General features: G+C 49.4%; 2 protein-coding genes across 12 annotated transcripts in view; both read left to right on the top strand.

The window, feature by feature from the left end:
* Notch1 (notch receptor 1) overlaps positions 1 to 4,927 on the top strand; it is a 47,249-nt gene extending 42,322 nt beyond the window's left edge. Inside the window, exons 32-34 of the mRNA XM_048452747.3 lie at positions 321 to 468; positions 560 to 657; positions 1,833 to 4,927. Of these exons, the coding sequence (XP_048308704.1) occupies positions 321 to 468; positions 560 to 657; positions 1,833 to 3,278 (1,692 nt within the window). The 3' untranslated portion in view covers positions 3,279 to 4,927. The remainder of the gene's footprint in view (positions 1 to 320; positions 469 to 559; positions 658 to 1,832) is intronic.
* Positions 4,928 to 16,523: 11,596 nt separating this feature from the next.
* The window catches only part of Sec16a (SEC16 homolog A, endoplasmic reticulum export factor), a 34,823-nt gene continuing 24,096 nt past the window's right edge, over positions 16,524 to 27,250 (top strand). For 6 of the 11 annotated variants that reach the window (XM_087899840.1, XM_087899843.1, XM_087899845.1 and 3 more), the window contains exons 1-3: positions 17,054 to 17,204; positions 20,429 to 24,103; positions 26,501 to 26,637. In XM_087899840.1, the coding sequence (XP_087755966.1) occupies positions 20,495 to 24,103; positions 26,501 to 26,637 (3,746 nt within the window). In that variant the 5' untranslated portion in view covers positions 17,054 to 17,204; positions 20,429 to 20,494. Of the gene's footprint in view, positions 16,669 to 17,005; positions 17,205 to 20,428; positions 24,104 to 26,500; positions 26,638 to 27,250 lie in introns of those variants that run through there. The other 5 variants (XM_087899848.1, XM_087899849.1, XM_087899847.1 and 2 more) reach the window with 5 other exon arrangements.

Genomic DNA, 27,250 nt, shown 5'->3' on the forward strand with positions numbered 1-27,250 from the left:
AGCAGTTCCAAGTATGGCTGTGGGCTGTGAGCGGGATTTGCACCCTGGTTCCCCTCCCTTCTGTCCCCATGACTCCTTTAACCTGGAGACGTTTCTGGTAGCCATGACCATAATATGAGGCCACATGTGGTTACAGTGGGTCATCTCTGTCACCAGGGGTTGGGGTAGGAACCCTAGCCCCTCCTGCACATTGAATGTAGCTCCATAACATCCCATCTTCCTCAGGGGTTCATCTGAGTCATGGGAACAGCTGGACATTGGTTCCTGGAGAGACCAGCTTGTGTTTGGATCACTCTGCCTAATCCATCCCTACCTTCCAGATCCTGCTCCGGAACCGAGCCACAGACCTGGATGCCCGCATGCATGATGGCACAACCCCGCTGATCCTGGCTGCACGCCTGGCCGTGGAGGGCATGCTGGAGGACCTCATTAACTCACATGCGGACGTCAATGCTGTGGACGACCTAGGTAGGCCCAAGCTACAGCTACGGAGGACATCAACCACTCCATGGTCTGGTCAGCCCTAACCCAATCTCCTCTCTCCTTGCTTCCTTTTCAGGCAAGTCAGCCTTGCACTGGGCAGCGGCAGTGAACAACGTGGATGCTGCAGTTGTCCTCCTGAAGAACGGAGCCAACAAAGACATGCAAAATAACAAGGTGAGCAAAGGGGCTGCCTTAACCGCAGGGGCATGATAGGGACTCCATTGCACCCATATGGGGACCCCTTAGGGTGTTAGAGTGTCTAGGACACAGATAATTCTTCTGACACCTCCCAAGTGTGGAGGCTGGGGGTTGGGACAACAGCAGATAAAGGAACCCACCCTTGCCGAGGAGACGGGGTGAGGCAGCAGCCGATGTCCTATGTCACTGTTACTTGAACATTGCCTTCTGTTCCCCTCTGTCCTTGGTGACCCTTGATGACCTTGAGTCCAGTGGCTCAGGACTGGCCAAAGGGCTTGGGTGGGATGGCTCTGTATGGCCCACCACTGCCATCTTCCCTCTACTGGGGTAAAGGAAATCCTAGGCTGCATCTCCCCATCTTGCCTTCCTGATGTCTCTGTTTGTCGAGGGCTAGTTACTGCTTCAGGACTATGTTTAGTTGCTCAGAAGTGCCAAGTCCATGCCTCACCAGCTCCACTGCAGGGCAGGAAATGCAGCAGGCAGCAGGCACCAGGGGCTCTCCCTGGTGTGGGGTGGGCCAGTGGTTACCAAGAGAATCAGAGCCTGGTAGACGGCTCTCTAGGTTCCTAGGCCTTTCACACCCCTTGCAGAAGAAGCATGGTTATGTCTACTGGGCAGAGCAGATCTGGAAGGAGCTGAGATGCCACGGCCACTGGCAGCCCTTTGGACAGGTGTCCACTGAATTTCCTTAAAGGTTCCCGAGTCCCCAAATTGCCGTATTTTGCACCTGCATTTTGAGGAGGGTAAATGGCATGAAGTTCATTAGGTTTTTGGCAGTCTGACCCCACACAGAGGAAGCCCTATGGATCTTGCATGGAGGGTCCCACAGACCTTCTCTGGTATGAGGTGATATATCTAGATTCTCTAAAAAAGGGGCTCAGGTCCAGCCAGGTGTGGTGGCACACGCCTGTAATCCTAGCACTAGGAAGTTGAGGCAAGGTGATCTTGAGTTTTAGGCCATCTTGAATAACATAGGGAGGCCCCACTATAACCCTCCTCTCCCCAAGCCTGGTAGTCTAGGCACACTGTGAAAAGAGGAAGAGGAACCCCTGCTTCCCTAACTCCTCCTCCCAGGCCATCCATCGTGAATGACTCAGCAGGTCCTATCCCAGGCCCAGCTCCCTCATAGGCCTCCTGTTCTTGTCCTGCAGGAGGAGACTCCCCTGTTCCTGGCCGCCCGTGAGGGCAGCTACGAGACTGCCAAAGTGCTGCTGGACCACTTCGCCAACCGGGACATCACAGATCACATGGACCGACTGCCCCGGGACATTGCTCAGGAGCGCATGCACCATGACATCGTGCGGCTGCTGGATGAGTACAACCTGGTGCGCAGTCCGCAGCTGCACGGCACGGCCCTGGGTGGCACGCCCACACTCTCTCCCACCCTCTGCTCACCCAATGGCTACCTGGGCAACCTCAAGTCTGCCACCCAAGGCAAAAAGGCCCGCAAGCCCAGCACCAAAGGGCTGGCCTGTGGCAGCAAGGAAGCGAAGGACCTCAAAGCACGGAGGAAGAAGTCCCAGGATGGCAAGGGCTGCCTGTTGGACAGCTCTAGCATGCTGTCGCCTGTGGACTCCCTCGAGTCGCCTCACGGCTACTTGTCAGACGTGGCCTCTCCACCTCTCCTCCCCTCCCCATTCCAGCAGTCTCCATCCATGCCTCTCAGCCACCTGCCTGGTATGCCTGACACCCACCTGGGCATCAGCCACTTGAATGTGGCGGCCAAACCTGAGATGGGAGCACTGGCGGGAAGCAGCCGGCTGGCCTTTGAGCCGCCGCCCCCACGTCTCTCCCACCTGCCTGTAGCCTCCAGTGCCAGCACCGTGCTGAGTACCAATGGCACAGGGGCTATGAATTTCACCGTGGGTACACCTGCAAGCTTGAATAGCCAGTGCGAGTGGCTGCCCCGGCTGCAGAACGGCATGGTGCCCAGCCAGTACAACCCACTGCGATCGGGTGTGGCTTCGGGCACGCTGAGCACACAGGCAGCTGGCCTCCAGCATGGCATGATGGCCCCACTACACAGCAGCCTTTCCACCAACACTTTGTCCCCGATGATCTACCAGGGCTTGCCCAACACAAGGCTGGCTACTCAGCCCCATCTGGTGCAGACCCAGCAGGTGCAGCCACAGAACTTACAAATCCAGCCTCAGAACCTGCAGCCACCATCACAGCCACACCTCAGTGTGAGCTCAGCAGCCAATGGGCACCTGGGCCGGAGCTTCCTGGGTGGGGAGCACAGCCAGGCGGATGTCCAGCCCCTGGGCCCCAGCAGTCTGCCTGTGCACACCATCCTGCCCCAGGAGAGCCAGGCCCTGCCCACATCACTGCCCTCCTCGATGGTCCCGCCCATAACCACTACCCAGTTCCTGACCCCTCCTTCCCAGCACAGCTACTCATCCTCACCTGTGGACAACACCCCCAGCCATCAGCTGCAGGTGCCGGAGCACCCCTTCCTCACCCCATCCCCTGAGTCCCCTGACCAGTGGTCCAGCTCCTCCCCGCATTCCAACATCTCTGATTGGTCCGAGGGCATCTCCAGCCCGCCCACCAGCATGCCGTCCCAGATCACCCACATTCCAGAGGCATTTAAGTAAACAGCGATGCGGGATGCAGGACCCCAGCTTCCGTTCCCAAGCCCTGTTGGGAGTCGTTTCCAGTGCTCCAGGATGCAGGGGCGACCAAAGGAGCTTTTTTAAAAAAATGTTTTTATACAAAGTAAGAGGACAAGAATTTCCATTTTTTTTAGTATTTATTTATGTACTTTTATTTTCCACAGAAACACTGCCTTTTTATTTATATGTATTGTTTTCTATGGCACTAGGGAAAGACCTATCTGTTCCAAGAAAATAAACTAGTTCTCAGAGCCTTGATTTTTCTGGTCAGGGTGAAGTTCCCTGTGTGTTTGTAAAATATGAACAAGGACTCATGATTTGTAAATGCTGTTTATTTATTGATTGCTTCTTTCCAAAATCAAAAAAGAAACCATGACAGAAGGGAAGCTGGAACCTGCCATGGTCAGAAATCCCCGTCTACCCAGATGCCTTCCACCCTCCAACCACTGCCCCCTCCTCCCGGTTTGACCTGGGATTTGTAGATGTGTTTAGAGACAGGCCAAGACCTTCACACCTTGGGCTCAGAGGTTAGTTTTGTACCTAAAACAGGAAACAAGGAAAATGATGTTGTTTATACCTTTTTCTAAAACCACCAGTGTGGGTTTAAAGAGATGTCTTGGCATGTGCAGAGTGTGCTACCCAGTACCAATCATGAGTCTTCAGGCTTCCGTGTTCCACAGTAGTGTTTATGGGCCTTGGGAGTACTTCCCTCCCCCCTCGCCCTGCCCCACTGTCCCCTTCCTGACATCTTGAGCCAGTGAGCCATGCAGGATGTGGTGCCTCCTGGGGCCATGTGGAGTAACCCCACCCCCTGGAGAAAGATACTGCCTGGACTTCTTCCTGTGGGGCCCCAGCATCATCCAAACTCAGCTGAGGATGGACTGTCCCTGCGTGGGCCTGGGCTTCCAAGACCTGACTGCTGAAGGACTCCAATATGCATTGTGGATTTGCCAGAGTGGCCTGCATTGAGGAGGCCTCAAGGAAATCTGGGCTTTGATCCCCTAACTGCCCTGGGTGGGGACTCGCCTTGAGTGTGCTGGAATGTAGGTGGTGCCTGCTTCTGGGCTGTCCCTCCTGGTTCAGGGCGGTGCTCACAACAGATTCTTGCAGTATCAAGTATAAGCCTGTGGCAGAATAAGTACCTGTAAATACATGTTTAAAGGTGGATTTTGTTTAAAAAATCTAAAGGAACAAGTCTGTCCTGTGTCAAGCTGATGAGGAATGTCAGAACGTGGCTCACTGTGACCCAGGCCTCATGACCTGCAGCTGCCGAACCAGTAGCTCCTAAGAGCACAACTCAGGATGGCCCATCTGCCGTCCACCATGCCCTCTCCCAGTCACTGTGTGCTGGAGGCTTGCTCAGGGGCAGGTGCCCACCTCCTCAGGGCAACTCCTCTTGGCTTTTGGGGGGGCAGTGAGTGTCTGTGCCATTCCTAGTAGGTATGACCAGACACATCCTAAGATGTTGATTCTTACCATGTTTTATAAAATAAAGTGTAGTTTACAGAAAAAGGAAACTTTTTTAAAAAAAAAAAGTTATCTACATGTAAAACTGTAGGTAATGAAAATGATGTATTTTTTCATCTTTTTTGTTAACTAATTTGCAATAAAAAATGTTGTTGATGGTTGTACAGATTTTGCTAAACTTCCAGTATTGTTTTGCTCACTCTGTGGGGTGGGTGGCAGAGCAAGGACCACTTGACATGGTGAGATAACCGAAATCTGAACCCTCTCATACACAGTAATAACAGCAAGCTTGTTCATAGGGACATACCATTCCTAGAAGCTTGACCGCACAGGACAGCAAGCTGGGAAGACAGCTGCCGGAGGAGCTGATGCAGCCCCCTCTGGGGGACATGGATTTGATGTCGGCTCCATCCCCATCAGAGGAGGCAACCTTGTATAATGACTATCCTCTGGGCCCAATAACCACTAGCTTCTTCAAGTTCAGCTGTGCCCTCTTGCCGACAGTCATCCCCGCTGAACCTGTTGACTGTTTATATCCCCCCCGAAAGGGTTGGGAGGGTAATGGGACCCTTCTCCTGGTGATCCAGCCACTCTATACTGTCTGTTGTGTGCAATCCTGCCCTAACTGTGCATGACCTCAAGGAGGGACTAGAGTGTGTGGTCTAGGAAGACAAGTGGGCGAAGTCTCCATCTGTGCGACTGTGGGAAAGCCTTAGCTCTGCTGGATAGACTTTCCAATGTGGATTTTTTTTTTCCAGGGAGAAGCATCCACACTCAGGATGAAGTGTGGAGAAGCATCCACATCCTTCACCTATGTTCTTTACGTCAGCCCAAGAAACCCATTGGTGACCTAGTGTCAATGGAATTGTGCCTAGGACTGTCATTAGGGCCTTAGGAGGAGGGGTATGTGTTGTCTCCCCCTGGGAAGGAATTTTAGCAACACTCATCTAGCCAGAGAACCCCTGCAGCAGGCAGAAGGGAACATGGGGAGGAGCCTTGGGGCAAGCACCAGACCTAAGAGGGAGGACGGAGAACTGCAGAAACGCCAGAGTAGGGTAGCAGGTAACAGGGCAAGGTAGGTCTGGAAAATTCCGTGATTCTAAGACATTGAGTGCTAGCCACAAAGGCATCCTAGTCCTGAGAAGTCAGCACAGTGCAGGTGTGGATCATCTCTCTTCCTGTCAGGTCGTCTCCACCTGACCCACACCTCGGAGCACAACAGAAGTCTCTAACCAAAGTGACAAGGGGGAGAGTGGTTTCCTCTCAGAGTCTGGCCATCTGAGGACAAGTGTGTCTCCATCAAGTTCAGATGTCCCGTCCTGGGCCCAGGGGTGTACACTGTGATAGCAGAGGTTCCAGAAAGTGTGCTCACACCCAGAATTATGATAAGTTGTCTGATTCTTGCCCTCGAGGTAATGTTTGAGCCTGGATTCTGCCCAAAGAACTCTCCTAGCACCGTTAACCTCCACCCTGAAGTGGCAATGACAGTGGAAAGGGCCTCGCAGGCCCTTGTGCCTGTGTGTTCTCTGTAGCACCACCCACAATGGCATCAGATGATGGGCATGGCCTGTTCACAGAGAAGGCTGACCTCTGGGCACACGTTTGGGCTGGGTTTGGAGTGAGAACATTTGCATTCGCAGGAGTCTCACCTGTGAGAACAAATCTCTGGCCAATGAGAAGAAACCAGACTACTAAAGAGCAAGGGAGAGGGGACACCCTGCCTGTTGGGCAGAGCTCAAGTCCTCTCCTGTCTTTAGAGCCCCTCGGAGAGACTGCCTTTCCTTCCTGGATCTCTATAATTTGAGCCATTAATATGCCTGGGTCTCCGGCAATCCAGGTGCAGCTCTGGGGACTTGTCATCCCCACAACTGTGTGCACCCTATGGCCCATTTTTCTTTGTATACACCCTAATAAACATTCAGAGGAATAATTTTTAGCCATTGAAAGGAACAAAGGTCTAAGACCCTACTAAAATGTGGGTGAGTTATGGGAGGACATCGGGCTAAGTGAAAGAAACCTGCCACGGAGGCAGAATACAGAGTGGTCATTCCTGGGGTTGGGGAAATGGGTATGAGTGTCTGGTGGCTACAAGTTTGACTTGGCATGATGGATACCAGCACTGTCTAAGAGGCGGGAGGTTGCATGGCATGGTGACGGTCCCAGACCCGTCAACGCTAGAATTCCACAATCTGTGAAAAGAAATAAAGCACCATGTGAACTTTTAGTTTGTCCCTATGGACACAATGACAAGTTCTCTTTTATTTTGTGACAGGATCTTGCTGGGTATCCCAGATTAGCCTCAAATTTACCATCCTCCTGCCTCAGTCTTCCAAGTGTTGGGATTCCAGGCGTGCACCACCACACTCAACTCAGCCTAGTACTTTTAAGGAGCATCTACCTGTCTCTGATGTCATTGGAAGCAAATAAGAAATGTAAAACAATACTTTTTAAGGACTAGGGATGTAGCCCAATACTAGAAAATTTGTTTACTACACACAGATTCCATCTCCAGGACCAAAGAAAGTAATCAATAAATTGACTTGGGAGATAACCGTCAATAGAGTGCTTGTTGTGTAAACCTGGGTTTGAGCCTATATAAAAAAAGCTGGGTGTGGTAAAGGGCTGTGATCTCAGCAGCACCAGTGAGGTGGGGAGGTGGAGATAGGTGGATTCTTGGGGCTCACTAGATAGCCAGCCTTGCCTAGTCAGTGAGCCCCAGGTCCCAGTGAGGACTGGGGAGATGGCTCAGATGGTAAACATCCCCGCTGCACTAGTATAAAGAACTGAGTTTGGATCCCAAGCAACCACATAAAAGCTTGGCATGGCCAAACAACTGTAAACCCATGTTGGTGTGGAGAGAAAGATAGGATCCTGGAGCTGCATCGGCCTTGTCAATCAGTGAAGCACCAGGTCCTGTGAAAGACCTCAAAAAATAGGGCGGGTCGGGCATTGGTGGCACACGCCTTTAATCCCCGGCACTCAGGAGGCAGAGGCAGGTGGATATCTGTGACTTTGAGGCCGGCCTGGTCTACAAAGTGAGTTCTAGGACAGCCAGAGCTACACAGTGAAATCCTGTCTTGAAAAACCAAGGCAGGTGGAATGGACTAGAGTGTGCATGGTGGCATACACTTTTAATCCCAGCATCGGGAGACAGAAGTTGAATGTGTGAGTTACAGGCCAGCCTGGTCTACATAGCGAATTCCAGGACAGCCAGAGCTAATAGTCTCTATCTTAAAAACAAACTAAAAACCCAAATGGAGAATGAGAAAGACACCCTCTGGCCTCCACATGCACATGTATACACACATGCACACACACACACACACACACACACACACACACACACAAAATTTAAGGACTAATTGGGACACTCAGAAGCTATATAGCCCAGAGAGGAAAGGGAGTCTTCCAGCCTTGGTCTTTCTTGTTTAGGAGGAATACAGGACAGTGTCCTGACATCTCCCAGCAGAAATATTCCAGGACCCAAAGTCAAGCAGACAGAAGTCTGGGGATGAGCTCTGTGACACAGACACACAGAGGGGTGGTCATGTACATGGGAGCAGAGGCAACTGCAGGCTGAGAGTGGGCTTGAAGCAACCTGCCCTGTGGCACCTCATCTAAGACATCAGCCTCCCAGATAAAGTGAATTCCTCTGAGAGCCAACCAGTGTGTGGGGCTGTTACACAGCAACCCAGGTAGATGATTCAAGAGTCCAAGACCCAGGTCGGCTCTTGGATGCCAAAATCTTCCAGGGACATAGGCTAGTGGGTCCCCTAAGAACTATCCTTTTCCCACCCCTCCCCGGGGATCTGTCCTCTTATACCGTTCTTGTTTGCTTTTCCTTTAGAAGAATAGTTATTACACATAGACTATACAAGAGGGTAGAGCGTGGTCAATAAGTAGAGCAGCCTGAGACAGGGGCTCACTATGTCACTCTGGCAGGCATGGAACTTGTGATCCTCCTGCCTCAGCCTCCCGACTGTAGGTATGCTTCACCAAGTTTCACTTTATAAGGCCCACTTTCCAACATTCAAAGTATGTAAGTTGAGCCTTATAAGTATAGTAAACCGAATGCTCAAGGGGCTGAGACAGGAGGATTAACACAAGTTCAAAGCTAAACCCTGTTTCAAAACTAACGAACAATTGGTTATAAATAATCCAAAACATCCGGGTGCATTCCTTTAATTCTAGCTCTCAGGAAGCAAAGGAGCTCTGTGAGTCTGAGGTCAGCTTGGTTTATAGAGCATGTTCCAGAACAGCCAGGGCTAAAAAACAAAAAGAAAACACACAACACAAACCACACATCTCCCTGCAAGAACTAGTCCCTTCTCCCAACCCTCCCCCGAATGTCCTTCCTTTTCCTGTGTAGTGCTGGGGTATGTGAGGTTCCATCCTTTTGAAGAAGAAGGGCTTCCTTGGCCTCTCAGGGTGATTCAGAGAAGCCCATGCCAACAGAAATGTTACTGAAACTACATAGGTCATTTAAAATCCCTCACAGCCCTTCAAAAAAAAAAGTACAAAGGAGCAGGTGAATTTATTTTGATAATACCTCTTGGCTGGCAGTGGTGGTGAATGTCTTTAATCCCAGCAATCAGGAAGAAAGGACAGGCAGATCTCTGTAGTTCGAAGCCAGCCTGGTCTACAGAGTGAGTTCCAGAACAGCCAGGGCTACTAAGAGAAACCCTGTCTCGAAAGAACAGTACATACATATATACATTTTGGTTTAACCAATACCACAGTTACCATTTAACCAACAGTCCACATAAGCAAAGTTAAAAAGACTGACTTCACATTCTTTTTATTATTATTATTTATATTTATTTGTTTGTATGTGTGTGTATGTGTGTATACTCACACATGGCATACATGTAGAGGTCAGAGGACAACTAGTGTGAGCCAGTTCTCTCCTCTTACCAGTTGAACTTGGACCAACTTGGGAACAGGCACCCCACTGAACCATCTCACTGGTATTATGATTATTTGCACTGTGTCTGAATCTAGGGTTGGTTGGCCACACTGAAGGTGCTCAGGGGTCACATGTGGCTCAAACTGTCATCCTAGACAGGAAGATTTAGACTTCAAAACCTCTGCCACCAGCAGCAAAAAACAATCCATGGAGCCAGATATGGTACTGGGAGCACTTGGGAGATAGGATCGGGAATTCAAGGCCAGACCCTGTAGATAAATAAAAAAGGAAATAAGTGAGAGAGGAGGAGGAGGAGAGACTGCCACACTGGTGTTCTATTCCTTGTTGTCAGAGGGGCCCCAACTGCGGCTCTGCATTGCTCTGTCCAGTACAAAGAGGGATCCAAGGGTATCAGTGCCACAGACCCAGCCAAGGCAGCAGGGCTCCGCCTGTAGCCAAAACCAATGGAGTGCTGGCATCTTCTTGCAGTTTCAGGAACCAACCAGCCATGAGTCTTGTCTTGTCCTGAGCCTTACCAACAGGGAACCTCCATGGGAAGATGATTTTTACCATGTGACTCCAGACCAGTCCTCAGTTGCACACAAGGGCCTCTGGTAGAAGGGATAGTGCTCCTGGTAAAGATCCCAGCAGAAGTTCTTGGCATAGTTCTTGGTACATTTTTCTTTCTTTTTTTCTTTCTTTCTTTCTTTCTTTCTTTCTTTCTTTCTTTCTTTCTTCTTTCCTTCCTTCCTTCCTTCCTTTCTTTCTTTTTTAAATAATTTATTTAACTTTATTTCATGTGTGTTGGTGTGAAGGTGTCAGATCCCCTGGAACTGGAGTTACAGATGGTTGCGAGCTGCCATATGGATGCTGGAATTTGAACCCGGATCCTCTGGAAGAAGAGCCAGTGCTCTTAACCTCTGAGCCACCTCTCCAGCCCTGCATAAGGTACATTTTTCTGTAAAGGTATTTTAATACAATACTTGAAAAGTGCTAGTTAATATAGTACCAAAAAATGCCATCTTGAGAAACTCAGAGTTAGGGGAAATGGGACTCTTTACTACAGGATCCCTAAGGCTGAATGGGCTGTGGGTACTGTGGATCTCTAAAGAGGGGTGTGAGGGAGCTGGAGAGAAGGCTCAGTAGTTAAAAGCGATGATTACTCTTTCAGAGGAACCAGGTTCAATTCCCAGTACCACAAAGAAGCTCACAACTGTCTGTAACTTTATTTCCAGGAGATCCAAGATCTTTATGCAAGCAAAACACCAATGCACATAAAATAAAAATAATAATAATATAAAGAGAAGTTGTGGAACCTTCCCAAAGAACCTCTTTATCTTGTAGATCAATGACAGAGTTGCTATCCTCTACACATGTACCTTACACATGTACATCTACACATGTATCTTAAAGATAGGATGGTTCTAGTCTCTGCATATGCACCCTTAAGATGCTGTGGCTCTACCCTCCGTACCTGAACTTTAAGATGCTGTGGCTCTACCCTCCTTACCTGAACTTTAAGAAGCTGTGGCTCTACCCTGGTTCCCGACCACTCTCATGCTTGGTGTTTTCATGTTCGACCTGGCAGCACTGGGATAAAAGATCCCTAGAGTGTGCTCCTATGTAAGGTGCTGGCCTCTGAGGCCTGTGTGTAGATGGTTTGGCCATAAACATAGAACTGGTGCTCTGTCTGGAGCGTGGTAAGCACCCAGAAACAGCATGGCCATTTTGCCCTCGCCGTGGATTTTAGGAGCATCCCTGAGCAGTCAAGCCCAGCATATACAGTCGCTGGTCATCATCCTCATGGTGAGATGGTGACACCGGGCTTCCAGCGGCCAAGCATGTGTGCTGCTGGGCTTTTATGTGCACATGCCACCCAGGGTGTAGCACAAAGTACATGGTTTAATGCCTTCACACAACTTTGACCTCATGGTGGTTTTTGGATCCCACTGTTTGTGAGGTTCAATCTCTACAGCACCATGTAATTTCCATGACTCTATATTTAACGCTGTATTGTTTCTTATGAGAGTCCTCTGCAGGGGAAGACAGGCAGTAAACATGACTTCTACTGGAGTTGGCATTAAGAAACAAGCCTGACCTAAGCTACTTCTTCACTCCCCACCAACTCAGTCTTCTTAATCTGGGAAAGGGAAGGGGAGAAAAAGTCACCGACCTTAGCTACAGCAGACTAGGTAGAAGGGATGATACAGAACAAGATCCTTCCTTTATCTTAACAGCATTGCTACTGGCTCCTGTAAGGTTGAAGTTTGACTCTCTGGCCTCAGCTTAGAAATCCACCATCTTCTATGACTCCACTGTGCTCAACTCAGGGAGCATTTATGCAGCACCTTCTGTCTTTAGAAAGCCCACAACCCTCAGGGGATCCAGAAATAGAGACTTCCCTCAGAGAGGGCTGCTGGGGAAGTGGGGGTCAGGAGGGGGGTGCAGGGCGTATAACACTTGCACCTAACTAAAGTGAGGAAGGCTGGAAGGAGCCCTCAATATCTGGTCAGATTTTTAAGTGGCTCTCTGCCGCCCTCTGCTGGCAATGTTCCACTACTGCTCCTGTGGCCAGCAGGATGTCCTCCAGATGGCATTAGTGCCCATTCCAAGATTCATGCTGCAAACAAGGGAACTGAAGCTCAAAAAGGCATGCGGTTCATTCAAGTTCATTCACTAGAGCCAGGGCCAAGCGACTCCCAGATCCATGAGAGGTCACTTCCCGTAGAAAGAATGTAAGGAATCCATCTAGCCATGTTTCCTGCACAATCACTCCAAAAGCAGAAATGGATGCTCAGAGAGAAAGAAGCATTTGGCAGGCCACTTTTCTAGGATCCCTGGCCACAGTCAGTTTGGCATCCGGCACCCTTTGTACACTGGAGTTCCTCCGGCCCTTGTCCCTTCCCTGCCCAGACTCCCAGGGAGTTCACCCATGCAATGCAAATCACCACCCATGTTTCAGATTCACGTGCAATGTTATGTTCACGTTGCTGTGGGGCCTACAGAAGAAGTTGCAGCCGGAAAGCACACCACTTGTCTGGGATGCCCAAAGCTACCTCTGGAGCAGGCCAAACTGAGCTGAAAAGCCCCCAGGACCTGCCTTGCTTCATAACATCCAATGGCAAATAACCCTTGATGAGTCTACAGAGCCACATCCCAGGATCCCTTTCCTTGCCATATAGAAGCCCTACCCAGACTGTCCCTTCAACCTTAAGAGCTCCTGCCCCTGCTTTGATGAGTGCCTCACACAGTTCCATGTCTGCAGCTTTCTAGTGTCCACACCCCCTCCAGGACAGAGGGCCGGTCATCTGTCCAATCCCAGTCTGCCATGCCTGGAATACAGCAGGAGCCCGGCATTACCTTTGTGTGTGTGCTGGAAAGAGGTCCCCTACACTTCTCAGGGACCAAACAAAACTGAGAGATCTTTCTGCTATATTGTGGTCCTGGGTTAGTGTGATGTCAACATCCATCTTGTGCTTTCTACTTCATCCCTATTACTGGCTCTGTAATTTAAGGCTGCCCCAAGACACAGCACATGTCAAGCCTATCGTGAGACTCTGGAGACATGAACGTGCACCCATAAGCCCAACTAGGAGGCTACCATCAGTGTAGTTAACATGTACCACACCTGGAAAGAACCAGGGAGTGGCCTACTGTGGATTCTGAGTCCTTGTTACCGACGAAGATGGTTCCAGAAGCCTTCAAGGAAGGCAGTCCAGGACAGGCTGTGATAATCAGCTGTTTTCACAGGTGAAGAAATGCAATTGTCTAATACCCTTGAATCTCTGGCTTTTAGAATCTTTTTTAAACTATTCTTCCGGGCTGGAGAGATGGCTCAGTGGTTAAGAAAATTGCCTGCTCCTCCAAAGGTGCTGAGTTCAATTCCCAGCAACCACATGGTGGCTCACAACCATCTGTAAGGAGGTCTGGTGCCCTCTTCTGGCCTGCAGACATACACACAGACAGAATATTGTATACATAATAAATAAATAAATAAATAAAAATAAACTATTCTTCCTTTAATATTTTTCTTAGATTTATTTATTTTATGTATTAGTACTGTATCTATATGTACTCCTGTAGGCCAGAAGAGGGCATCAGATCTCATTATAGACACTTGTGATCCACCATGAGATTGTGGGGTGGGTCGGAGGAGATATGATGAACTCAGGACCTCTGGAAGAGCAGCCAGTGCTCTTAACTGCTTAAGCCATCTCTCCAGCCCCCATGGCTTCTAGAATCTTGCAGTACAGTTGGACATAACAGCTACCCAACAATTGCTCAAGCCATTTTATCTATGTTCTACCAGACAAGTGGGCACCCAAAGTGTATCCGTTCCTACGGCAAAGGAAGACTGCAGGCCCCATTCCCAGAAACCCAGAATAGGAATGCAGTGGCTAGGATTTCTTTGGTTGGCACCTTCTGCCCACAGGTCCGCCCTCATTCACACACACAGTGAGTATCCAGTGTGCCCAAGACACTATGGATGGAAAGCAGGACTACTGAGGCACAACTGTCTGGGTATGGAGCCTCACTTACAAGCTAGCACTGTACTATGGGCATGTGAAAAACTGAAGCTGGCCTGTGCTCCTTTCATGCTGCCCACCATTGCCCACAGGGGCCAGGCCTTAACCTTCAAGAAAGGATCTCCCCCCATGGTAGCCTGGGTGGCACAATGGTAGCAGCCTATATGTTATAGGGCCTGGGAACAAATGGCATACAGCTCTAAATCACAGCTGTCTCTGCTTCCCCATCACCCTCAGCCATATTTCCTTTCCCCCCCAGGAAGCCCTCCCCATCAGCTCTTTCTACCCTGTGGCCCTCACATGCTTTTGGCTGGGACTTTTCAGGGAGCCCTGGATCCTGAACAGTGACCCTTTCTCCTCTCCAGGTTCTGTGTCCATGCTAAGGGTCGGTCAGGGGCTGAGCACAGTGCCACATGGAGCAGGCACAGACCACCAAGCACATCTGATGCTGGAGCTACATCCAGCAAGTGTGCAGGACAAAGGCTGGAGGACAGGAGCTACCCTCTCTTCACCTCTTCCTCTAGTAACTCCTCAGAGGCTTGCTCCGGCTCCTCACTGTCAGATAGGAGTCAGCAACGCATGGCCTTCTCACTCAAGGAGTCTAAAAGCTCTAGACTAGGGATGCCACGTACACACCATTTAGGCCAGCACTGCCCAGGGGAACGTACTCCCAGCCACAAGTGGAATTTTTATTTCCTAGGTACATAGAGGAAAAAAACATAATTTTTAATAAGGGGTTTATTCGACATACTCAGAACACTGCTGTTTCAACATGCAATAAACACTCAGCAATGAATCACTGTGAATTCTTACTTATCTGTCTAGTGTCTCTTATGTTTAGAGCCCAGCCCAGAGTGAACCAGCTACATGTAATCACCCAGAGGCCACCACACCAGACAGTACAGCTACTGGGAGAGGTTGACTGGGTGGAGATACAGAAACTACAATGTCGCCAACTGTTGGTCATAGGGACAGAAGGGCAGGGAAATTCTGGCATGGCCTCCATGCATAAAAGTCCTGTGTGCAACACAGGCTGTAACAATTTGTATCGGATGCTGGCTCCATGGGACGGCAGGGAGCTGGAGACTTGGGCCAAACTTCTAACTAGATGAAGAGTCCCTAGGCAAAGGTATCCATGGTGACGGTGGGAGCACCTCTAGGCACAGGAGTCATCACGTGCCCAGCCGGCCCCAGGCAGTCCCAGATTGTGCCTGTTGCGTCAGTATATACATTAGAAGTAGTCTATTCCACTTCTCAGTCTTCCCACTGGCTTTCCCGATGCCCAGAGTAGTTACAGTCAACAAAGCAGGACATGTGGGTACAGACTGGGCCTTAAACTGTGTCACTAAGTCTGTGTCACTCAGAAGCCAGATTCACTTGGGCTGCAGGACACCAGCCTAACTACAGACAAGTGAGTCCTGCCTTTATCTTAGGACGGGAGGAAGTTAGAACCCAGCTGCCTCTCTAACATCCTTACCCTTGGGAAACTGGGAGTGAACACCTTGTGTTTTGTTATTTATTATTGGTTTTCTCAAGACAAGACCTTTCTATTATGTAGTCCTAGCCATCCTGGGGCTGGGGGTTGCTGCTTATCCCTAGGGGCCTAGGACTAAGTTTACCACGTATCCTCCTGTGTTGAAAGAGGCTGGGAACCTGGCTCTCGAAAGACAAATGTTAGCTTTACAAAGTGACCCGCAGTGCCACGTCAGACAGGCTGAAACTGGCTCTCTGAGCTCGCAGCTCTGCTTGCGTGGCTGAGTGCAGGCCAGCTGCACCACACTCCCTCCTCCTCCTGGGTCCGCCAAGACCAGGCGACCTAGCAGACGCGCCACCTTCGTGCCCTCTGGAATACAGGTGAGGGAGCCGGGCCTGGTCACTTCCCAGATGACATCATCCACCTTTTCCAGAGAGCCTCTGCCCCGACAGACGCAAGCCTGACCTGTCGATGTACCTGGTCTAAGAGTTCTAGCGCCCCACCGGCGTGAGGGAGATTAGAGGACCGTGGCGTCAGGCTGGGGTTCCTCTCCTCTGGTAGAGACCCGCGGGCGGCATGAGCGCTTCGGACAGCTCCTGGCAAAGACAGTAGCTGGGAGAACTGCACCCCGCAGGCTGCAGGTGAAAGCTGTAACCAAGCAACGGATGTGGCCCCGCGCACGCGCTAGTACAACCCGTAGAAGAAGACAGCCCAGCCGAGCATTCGAGCAGGGTGGCGCAGGCGCAGTCACCCAGCCGGCGGCTGGTTTCGGGGGGGATCCAACGGAAAAGTGGGGAGGAAGAAGGGGAGGGCGGTAGGACCCACTGAGGCTTTGGACGTAGTGGAGTTGCTGGCTTCGATCTTTCAAGACTGTTTCTCCCTGAGGGTCTCAATTGAAGAACGCTGTCTCGTCAAATCCAGAAACAGGAAGTCTGCGGGACAGAACCGGCGTAACCAGGGCGACGTCGGGAGGCGGGGCCCGCGCTCTGGACCCGGCAGGTGGGTGAGGGGCGGGGCCACGGGGGTGGAGCTGTACAGGACTGACGCGAGGGGGCGGGGCCTATGGGGTGGGACGAAGGGATGAGGCAGCGAAAGACAGGAGGAGAACGAGGGGCGGAGTCAAGAGGGGCTCGACGAAAAGGGGGCGCTAGAGGGAAGGGGCGGGGGGACCATGGGGCGGGACAAAAGGATGAAGGGGCGAAAAACGGGACGAGAGAAGGTACGGAGCCAAAAGGGGGCGTGGCGAGGTCGCGTCGCAGACGAACCAGTTCGGAACAAGGCCAAGGGGGCAGGACTATAGGGGCGGGGTAAAGGGGATGAGGCAGCGAAAGACTGGACGAAGAGGCGGGGCGATCCAGGGGCGTGGCGCGCGCTGACGTAGCCGTCGGACACGTCGGCGGCGGCGGCGACCGGAGCCGGATGTGCCAAGATGGCTGCGGCTGCTGCTGGGTACGCGCTAGTTCCCCCTACTGCCGCCGCTGTCGCCGGCTGGGTTTCAGTCCGCGGCGCCTGAGAGGCCAGCCGCAGCTGCGCGGGTGAGGGCCGAGCATGTGGGTCACGGCGGAGGCCCGTGGGCGGGCGAGGCTGTGGAGGCCGGGTAGGCGCAGTGAGCACCGGGCCTACCCCGGAGTGGCGAGAGCATCTCAAGAGACGCCGCCAGGTCTGGAGAGAACGGCAGTACCGGGTCACCTGGTGCTGAGACACCGGGAAGGCCACGGGCCGTGTCGCTTTGGTGGGTTGTCCCGGGGGCCCGCGATTGCCGTGCCGAACGGGAGGCCGGTGCCGGGTCTAGGCTGCGGGAACTGGTTGGCCACTGGAGAAGGTGTTAGCCTGACCAGACCGTGACGTCTCAGAGGAAACCTGCAACTTCTTTAAAACGAAGGAAGGTGCAGAAAATTGTCGAGCGTGACTTTTGCTGTTTTCTGAAGATTTTTGATTCCCGTTGGCTCGAAGGCTTCCTCCGCAGAGCCGGTGATGGGACACATTTTCATATGAACCAGAGAGTAGCAACATTTATTTGTATTCCCTTGGCCGGCAGATCAGGATGTCGCAAGGGAGGTCGTGGATTGTTTTCTATCAAGTGTACAAGAATGTCGGCATGACTGGAGCGTCCAGACACTAAGTCCTGTAGAATCAACTCTGGCTGCTTTGCTGATACACATTTTTAAGTGGCCTGTAGAGTGGTCGTGCACCGAGATTTCCTTTCAAATGTGTTAATTCTAGGCCTTTTCCATCCTGACTATGGCAGTAAAAAACAGCAGATTCACAGATTACTGTCCCTGCGGGTCCTTTTGCAAGTTGCAGCACAGTGCAGCCTCTTTGCACTTTTTCTCTACGTACTCTTAGGGTCTCATTGCTCGTGTCTTAGAGATAAGAAGCAAAGTAGGGATTGGTTCCTCTTCTTGTGGTTACTTCTGGTGGCATTTATCTGAGTGACTCTCCAAATTGCCCTTGAAATTTTTATTTTGTGAGGTGCTGTGTAGAGTTTGATATTCCGTCCTGATTTAGTAACCGTTTGTGAATGTCACTGTGTCCTCCTGTGTCTTCCTCACTTAGTGTATAGCCCTTCCTCTTCTGTGGATGCCTCCTTCAACATTTAAAGGGTTCAGGTTCAGATTCTGAGTTAGAAGAGAGGTGTTTAGGGTGTCTATCTGTTAAGTGTATCACTAGCAGTTACCACGGGGTGGGGGGGAGCTTGTTGACAGTGGAACTCACTAATGTGGGTGCCTCTGGCTTACAGTTTACAGTTTAAGTCAGTGACATTGAGAGGAGGGGATGTGTTTTAAATAACTCAGTTACACAGAGTCAGACTTCAAATGTCCTGTGTAAATATATTGTGTAGATAGGAAGCAGCTGAGCTGCAGAACTGGATTTATGAATAATGCATCTTTGAAATCAGTAGGTCTCTCTGAAGCAGCTGCTTTTTTGAAAAGTACATAACTGGCTGAACAGAATAAAAGTGTCTATAATCCTGAGTTAAATAATAGACAGTTCATCATCTTTCTGTTTGTAAGTAAACAAAAGTAAAAGAATTATGTTCCCTGTCTGTGGTGGCCCACACCTTTAATACCAGCTTTTGGGAGGCAGAGACAGGCAGATCTCTGTGAGTTCTAAGCCAGTCTGCTCTACAAAGTGAGTTCTAGGATAGCCAGAGCTACAAAGAGAAGCCCTGTCTCGACCATCCCCTTTGCCCTCATCAATAATGTTCAAGTCACGAGATTGTTCTACCTGAAATGGGCATATTGTGAAAAGCTCTGGGCATGGGAGCTGGGGGTTTTCTTTGTAGATGATAGTGTTAGCTCATAAAACAGCTCTTGGTCTATTACTATTGAGAAAATAACTTCACGTTTCTACAAACAAAAGTATAAATTTAGGCAATTTAGATTATAGTAGTCACCTATAGGGATTGGCCCTTTAAAGAAGAATCTATGGGTAGAATCTTGTTAAGAGTAAATTTAGAAGAAACTTTAGGAAAAAGAAATTTATTCTTTCATTCTGTAGATGTAGAAACTAGTTGCAGAGAGAGATAGTTGCCCTCAGCTGCTCAGTGTATACCCAACCTATTGATAACCTGATGCATCAGCCATGTACAATGTATTGTATTTTAGTTTAGTTTTTGTTTGTTTTTAGTTGTTTGGGGTGTTTGAAATTCTTGAGATGAAAGACAGCCTCTGCTGCCTTTTACCCTTGCCAACCAGGTTTTGGGAGGAACGTGGAAGAAGTCTTCGTGTCCAGACTGGGTCTAGATCCATATAAATAGGGATGGAGTAGCTCTCCATCTTTTGGTTCTTGTAAAGTGAAACAGCAATGTTCTTTGTTACTTAAAACAAGTTAGAGCTTAACGAACTCCTGCATTGCTTCTAATTGAAGTTCCCCTGTAGTCCATATCATGGTTCTAGTCAGGATAGGGTTCTTTGTTGACATAGGGAGGAGTATATGTGGGCAGTAATGGAACTGAGTTAATAGAACATTTAGGTAGGGATTGGAGATCTTTTGTAAATGACTTAAAATACATCAGTGTTTTTTTGTTTTTGTTTTTAATCTGAGTATCAGAAAGATGTTCAAGGACAAAGTGTACATCTGTGAATTAAACTGCCTTTGCTTTATTTTTCTGTGGCTTAGCTAAAGAAACTTTTTCTTGAGGCTGGTGCCAGGCAAAGGTTCTGACACAAGGAAAGTGGGTTTCAAGGTGCCATACTTGAATTGTGCCTTGTTCAAAAACAAAAATCACTAGTGAGGATTTTGCCTCCCCCCCCCCTTTTTTTTGAGGTTTGTTGAGATCTTCCTGTTGGAAATATGAGTCCAGTAAAGCTTCATTAAATTTTCTTGGGATTTTTAGTCTCTGCCTTGTGACAACTTCAGTGTTCAGAAGCAACTTTGTTTCACTCGTTTGAGAGGACAACCCCAGGCATTTCATTTGGTGCAGTAAACATCCTTAGTAACTTTCTAACTGCATTTTAGGAAGTGTAAACTCCTCTTTTAAAATGAACATTCCAAAAAGCATGGAGTTGGCTCTTTCTGGGTGTGATAGTTGTGACTTCAAGAAGGGTCAAGGACTAAGGAACATCTGGTAGTGTGTCAGACTAATAATAAGATCGTTTCTTGTTCCTGACGATGTGGGGTGGGGATAGAAGAAGTGGAGTCCTTGGTAGTTAAATGATTGAAATCACATTTAGGCTTTTTATTTTCATAGCTTTATTGATTGCATCAAGGATTGGGATCTCTAGGTTTTATATTCCTCTTCTGTTTTCTATTTTAGCACAAATTAAAGAAAAACTCCACCTGCCTCCTATAAGCAGCATCTCCTTGAGTGAAAGACTCCAGCATGCAGCCACCACCTCAGGCAGTCCCATCTGGTGCGACTGGACCACCCCCAGCTGGGAATCCTCGGAGCATGTTCTGGGCCAACAGCCCTTACAGGAGGCCAGCCAGTATTAATGCACCAGTGGCTCCCATAACACGCCCATTACAGCCAGTAACGGATCCGTTTGCTTTTAATAGACAGACTCTTCAAAACGCACCACTAGGCAATTCCTCCAAAAGCAACCTGCCCAGTTTGCCTGGCCCAGCCCTCTCTGCTTTTTCTCAGTGGCCTGGTTTGCCTGTGCCTCCCACAAATGCTGGGGATAGCGCCCCAGGACTTCATGAACCTCTTTCAGAAACTCTGTCGCAGCCCAGAGCAGATACCAGTCCATTTCCCCCTGCATCTACCCCTTCTTCACTGCCTGGACTGGAGATGAACCGGAGTGCTGAAGTTGGTTCCAGCTCAGGACCTGGAGTACAGATGCTGTCACATCCACCTCACTACATTCCAGGAGTGGGTCCTGAGCAGCCTCATGGGGGACATCCGAATGACAGTGGTTCTGGACCCGACCAACCCATGACTAGGCACACCCCACATGATGGTGCTGTGACCCAAGCAGCATCTCCTTTCTTCCCTCAGCCACAGATGCCAGGTCAGTGGGGGCCAGTACAGGGAGGTCCTCAGCCCTCCTATCAGCATCATTCATCCTGCCCAGAGGGACCTGTTCAAAACATGGGGCCCCAGGTTACCAACTTGCCCCATTTCCTCTCTCCATCTAGTCTATATCAGGGGCCTAGCCATGAGCCCCAAGTTCCACTAATGTCTACTCCAGCATCCTTGGCCAGTGGTGAAGGAAATGAGGTAGTTCACTCATTGAGTAGCTTTCCCCCTAAAAATACTTTTGAACAGAACTCCAGAGTTGGGAATATGTGGGCAAGCCCAGAGTTCAGGCAGAATCCAGGAGTGAGTAAAGGGCATGTGCTCGACCCTGCCCATGCGACTCCCTTCACTCAGGGAACTAGCCCTGAAAACCAGGCACACCGTCCCTCAGAGGCTTCAACTAACCATGCCCAGCAAGATGCAGCCTCTGGAGCTCTCTCAATGTTTTTTCAAGGGGAGGAGACAGAAAATGAGGAGAATCTCTCGTCTGAAAAGGCAGGCCTTGATGACAGATTGGACTCGGATGGCTTCTCTTCTACCCTCAGATTAGGCCATCAGCCAACACCTGCACATGGACCTGGCAGTGTTTACCAGGCTTTTCCCAAAGGCCCTGGCAGCAAGGCTGCTCAGGAAGGAGATGTACAACCTTATTTTTCTCAGTCTATGGGCATCCAGCATGACAGACAGACCACTATGACCCCTGCTAGTGATACATGGGGTGATACTTCAGGGGCTGGGACCCACTGTGCTAGTGGGCCACAGTGTGAGAATGTTGAGAACTTAGAATTTGTTCAGAATCAAGAAGTTTTGCCACGTGAGACCCTGAATGTGGATCCCTCTTCTCTGAGCGATCAGTTTCGACATGGGTCCCTTCCTGGGCCAGCTGTCTCCAGGCCTGTTACTGTGGGCCTCCCCAAAGGTGGGGGGCCTAATCTCGAGGCCCCTGACATACCACTGCATCCTACACGACCTGACAGTGTGTCATCCAGCTACAGCAGCCACAGCCACAGAAGTCCTCCTGGATCAGCCAGACCCCAAGAATTGGTAGGCACATTCATTCAGCAAGAAGTTGGAAAACTTGAAGATGATACTTCAGGGAGTTTTTTTAAGCAAATTGATTCTTCTCCTGTTGGAGGTGAGACAGATGAGGTTACTGGAAGCCAAAATTACTGCAGCAGCCTGTCCCAGCCCTCAACCCCAAGCCCTCCAAAACCCACAGGAGTGTTCCAGACAAGTGCAAATAGTTCTTTTGAACCGGTAAAGTCCCACTTGGTTGGAGTGAAACCAGTTGAAGCAGATCGTGCCAACATGGTAGCTGAAGTGAGAGGGACCCAGGACCGCCAGAAGAATCATAGGGCAGCTGCTGTATCATCTGATGCCACCCCAGGGAACCTAGAACAGCCACCAGACAACATGGAGACACTGTGTGCACCTCAGGCCTGCCCTCTGCCTCTTAGCACCACTGGAGAAGCTGGACACCTGGTTTCGCACACAGCTGGCCCACCCTTGGATGCCGTGCGCCCAGTGCCTGAAAAGAGGCCCTTGGCCAGGGCCCAGGGGCCTGTGAAGTGTGAGAGCCCAGCAACAACTCTGTGGGCACAAAATGAGCTGCCAGATTTTGGTGGCAATGTCCTTTTAGCCCCTGCTGCCCCTGCACTTTATGTCCCTGTAAAACCAAAACCTTCGGAAGTTATTCATCATCCAGAAAAGGGAATGTCTGGACAACAGTCACGGAAACCAGGATCTATGCCACCCTTGCAGAACCAAGACCCTCCTGGTGCTTCTGAGAACCTTGAGAACCCTCCCAAGGTGGGAGAAGAGGAGGCCCTTCCATTGCAGGCAAGTTCTGGTTATGCAAGTTTGCTGTCCTCGCCACCCACTGAATCTTTGCACAATCAACCTGTCCTGATTGCCCAGCCTGATCAAAGCTATAATTTGGCTCAGCCCATTAATTTTTCTGTGTCCTTACTGAATCCTAATGAGAAGAATCAATCCTGGGGAGATCCTGTGGTGGGGGAGAAATCTATAGTGAGCAGCAGTCGGGCTCTCAGTGGTGATCTTGAAGAACATGCTGCTTTGTCTGGAGTTGCAACCAGTGCTGTCATTGGCTTATCTTTGCCTAACAGTGTCCCTCGAGGTTCTGGGTCTTCAGAAATGATTGCTAGCCAGCCTGCCAGTTTGTTGGTTCAGCGGCTGTCCCCTCCAATTCCAAAGAACTCATTTCCTAAAAGTCAGAATCCTAATACAGAGAAGGGTCCTCCTGAGTTTAATAGCCCTGCTGGAAGTACAAGTGTGATGCTAGTGCCACCTGCAAACAGCACCTTGGTACCTAATAGTAATAAGGCAAACCACTCCAGTAATCAGGAAGAAGCTGTTGGTGCCCTAGACTTCACATTAAATAGAACTTTGGAAAATCCTGCGAGAGTATATAGCCCATCTCATTCTGATGGGCCAGCTTCTCGGCAGTCTTTTGCTAATCATCCCAGACAATCTGGGCCTGGACTGCATAACCAGGATCATTTCTACCAGCAGGTAACAAAAGATGCCCAGGACCAGTATAGCCTAGAAAAAGCCCAGAAAGAGCTGATGCCTCCTCAGCCACAGAATTCTCCCCCACAAGTGCCCCAAGCAGCGTGTCCAGAGCCTCCAAATCCAGAAAGCCCACCCACACAAGGACAGTCTGAAAGCTTGACCCAGCCACCAGCAAGTGCAGCTCCAGTCAACATGGGCCAGCAGCTGCCACCTCAGCCACCACAGTCCTCCAGTGCATCGGTTACATCTACCAGCGCCAGCCAGGCAGCTGTGCGGTCAGATCAGCCGTGGCTACACCCACCACCTCCCAATGCTTTTGGTCCAGCACCTCAAGACTTGGCATCCTACTACTATTATAGGCCTCTGTATGATGCCTACCAGTCTCAGTACCCTTCACCATACCCATCAGATCCTGGGACGGCCTCCCTATACTACCAGGTAAGAATAGTAACATTTAACCATCTTTCTCTCCTTGCTCTATCCCCTTTTCCTCCTCCTATACTATTTTTCTCAAGAGTGGCCCATCTTCAGACCCATGTGGTGCCCCTGAAAAAATGTCTTCCTTGTCCACTAGTGAAGATCTTCTTTCAGAGGGTCCTCAGATGTAGTATGTTGGGTTGCTTGGAATACCAGTGTAGTTTTTGTGTAATCCAACATCTCATTGACAAAAAGAGTGGCATTCATGGCTTGCTACAGTTTCAGTGCTGTGCTTTCCCCTTTAGGGAAAAGCCTTTGTTAGATTGTATGTTTTATTTTGTTGTTGTTGTGCTTTGAGACATTGTTTCACTCACTGTGTTGGTTAAGTTAGCTGTGAACTTAAAATCCTTCTGCCTCGGTATGCCTGACTATTTTTTTTTCTTTTTTTTTTTTTTTGAGACAGGGTCTCTCTGTAGCTTTGGAGCCTGTCCTGGAACTAGCTCTGTAGACCAGGCTGGCCTTGAACTCACAGAGATCCACCTGCCTCTGCCTCCCGAGTGCTGGGCTTAAAGGCGTGCCGGTTTATGCCTGGCTTTTGTTTGTGGTGGTTTTGTTTTTGTTTTTGACAGGCCTCTTTTAGTCCTATCTAGTCTCTTGTGTAACTAAGGAAGACCTTGAAATTTTGAAGTCCTTATCTTGCCTCCACCTCCTGAGTTCTGGAATTACCAATGTGTGCCACTACGTTCAACTCTTTTATGTTTTTTAAAACATGTATTTGTGTACATGTGTATGTGTATTTGTATTTGCATGTGGATATACACATACCACATTACACATAAGATCAGAAGACAACTTTCAGGAGTTAGTTTTCTTCTTCCACTGTTTGGGTACCAGGTCAGCCAATTTGCTGGTACCTTTCATATGGTTTTAACAACATAATCAACTCCTGAAACCAATGATGGGAGTAACTTTAGGAATCTTTTATATCCTTCCTTGGGAATAAAATTGTTGAGGGAAAACGTTAGATTATCTGTGTGCAATAATGAAAAGAGTTTGAGGGATCCTAAACATCTCAGGTGCATAGCAGTGACTGCAGAATGGGAGCAGAGCAGGAGGTTCCTTGAGTTCCTTCCTGCCTCCTTCTGCATTGGGGCAAGCTTCCAGCTGCTGCTTAGGGTCTGCTTAATCCTGCAGTCATTTAAAATGGTGTTGTCTGCAAACACGCTTGATTACTCTTAGCTTTTTCTTACCTCTAACACAGACTCCTCATTACTCAAGGTAGGTGGATTGTGTTACTGAAAGGCGCAAGACTCAAGTCCTCCAGTGTTTGGGGCCAGGTGGTGTTGAATTCTATGTGTATGGTCTGAGAACAGTTGGCACTGGCACTGTACAGGAAGATGGGTCAGAAAGAACTGTAGGAACAGGGTTGTAGCAGCTAAACCAGAAGCTGCCACTGGCTTATACCTTCTTGTCAGCCTGGTGTGCCATCAGGTATACGTGTGTAAACAGTTACTTATGTGCCCTAAAGACTAGTAAATTCTAGATTCTAGAAGGAGGAGCCATAAGTATTTCTGTATGAGGGAGTTCAGCTTTGTGGCCTGACCTTGTGCTGCAGAGTAGGTGGAACCACAGATAGGTTGCAGGCTCCTTGGGAGCCCTAAGCTTCACAGCCCTTCTGTGCATCCACGTCCCCTTATTGCTGTGGTCCTCAGTAGTCAGAAGAACCATTTCCCATGATGTCATGTTACTTGTCAGCTGATGGCAGAGCTAAGGTTTTTGCACATGGAGGATGAGCTCTGATTCATGCCCCTATCACCTCATCTCTCTTCAGACCTCCACATGCCCTATGGGGCCTTTTTTCAGAGATAGGGCAGAGGCCATGGTTTTTGTTATAATGGGGCTAAAATCCTTAGCAGAATAAGGTACAATTTTTTAAAGACAGGTATGGTAGTTCTTGCCTGTAATTTTAAGACTAGAAAAGCTGATAAAGGTGGCTTCCACAAGTTTGAGGCCAGTGTAATTTCAGACCAGCTTAGGCTAAGTATGAGACTCTGTCACAAAACAAAACGAAACAATGAGATCTCTTGTGAGACTTTAAAAACCGGTAGTTTTAGGGTTCATTCATGTGGATCTCTGGTCCTATTGTTTTACTGAGGTAGTGACTGATGCACATTTGTGTTGTTCAGCTCATATTGACTCCATGTTTAAGACTATAGGAGGAAGATTGCCCTGGGCCTTAGGGAGAGTCTACTGGCTGCCTGTTGGTGTAGACTGCACTGTAGACTTTGTTTTCATGAGAGAATCCTACCCACCATACTGCTCTTGGACAGTGGGCATCTGGAGCACCTAGAGCTAGTCCTGACCATTCGGTGTCTGCTCTTCATTGAGTCTAACAATCCCCAAAACTTCTCTCCACAGGATATCTATGCCCTGTATGAGCCTCGATACAGACCCTATGACAGCTCAGCATCTGCTTATGCCGAAAACCATCGCTATTCGGAGCCTGAGCGGCCCAGCTCCCGAGCAAGTCACTATTCCGACCAGCTCATTCCCAGGTGGGAGCTGCGTCCCCATGCGGCTGCTTACTCTCATGCTCAGTTGTTTATATTGCTGGCTGTGATGGTAACTTAGTGATTAGAATAATTCCTTATCGGTAGAGAATTCTACAAACCCATTTAGTCAGCATGAACAAACAGGAACTGAGCACACTGCCACATGCAGCCCTAGCAGAGCTGTTCGTTAACATTTGTTCCCCAGCCCCTAGCTAGGTTAGACCCTATGCAAGGCCATAAAGAAGTAGATGCAGTAGATGGGTGGTTGTTCCTGTCATAGGCACACCTGGTTCTTTTGGCAATTTGGTGGTGCATGGTTAAAGCTCTTAGACTGCAAAGTCTTAAGAACATTGATCACAATGATGGCATAGTCCATAGATTCATCAATATAGGGACTAAAAATACGGGGCCTGTTCTCTAATACAGGAACTACGAGCTGTGTTCTGTGCCTGACTCTGCCTACTTTGCTGGAAGCTCTTCCCCACCAACCCCACTCCCTGCTCCCACCACTGCCCGAGCTTGCATATCTCCTATATTGGTTATCCATGCCTCTCTTTTGTAGTCATAGAGAAGAGATTTGAGAAGAACTCTGGCCTTGTGCCCTCTAAGTAAGTCT

The sequence above is a fragment of the Myodes glareolus genome, chromosome 21 (assembly GCF_982192425.1).
Source record: "Myodes glareolus chromosome 21, mMyoGla1.1, whole genome shotgun sequence".
Taxonomy (NCBI): Eukaryota; Metazoa; Chordata; class Mammalia; order Rodentia; family Cricetidae; genus Myodes; species Myodes glareolus.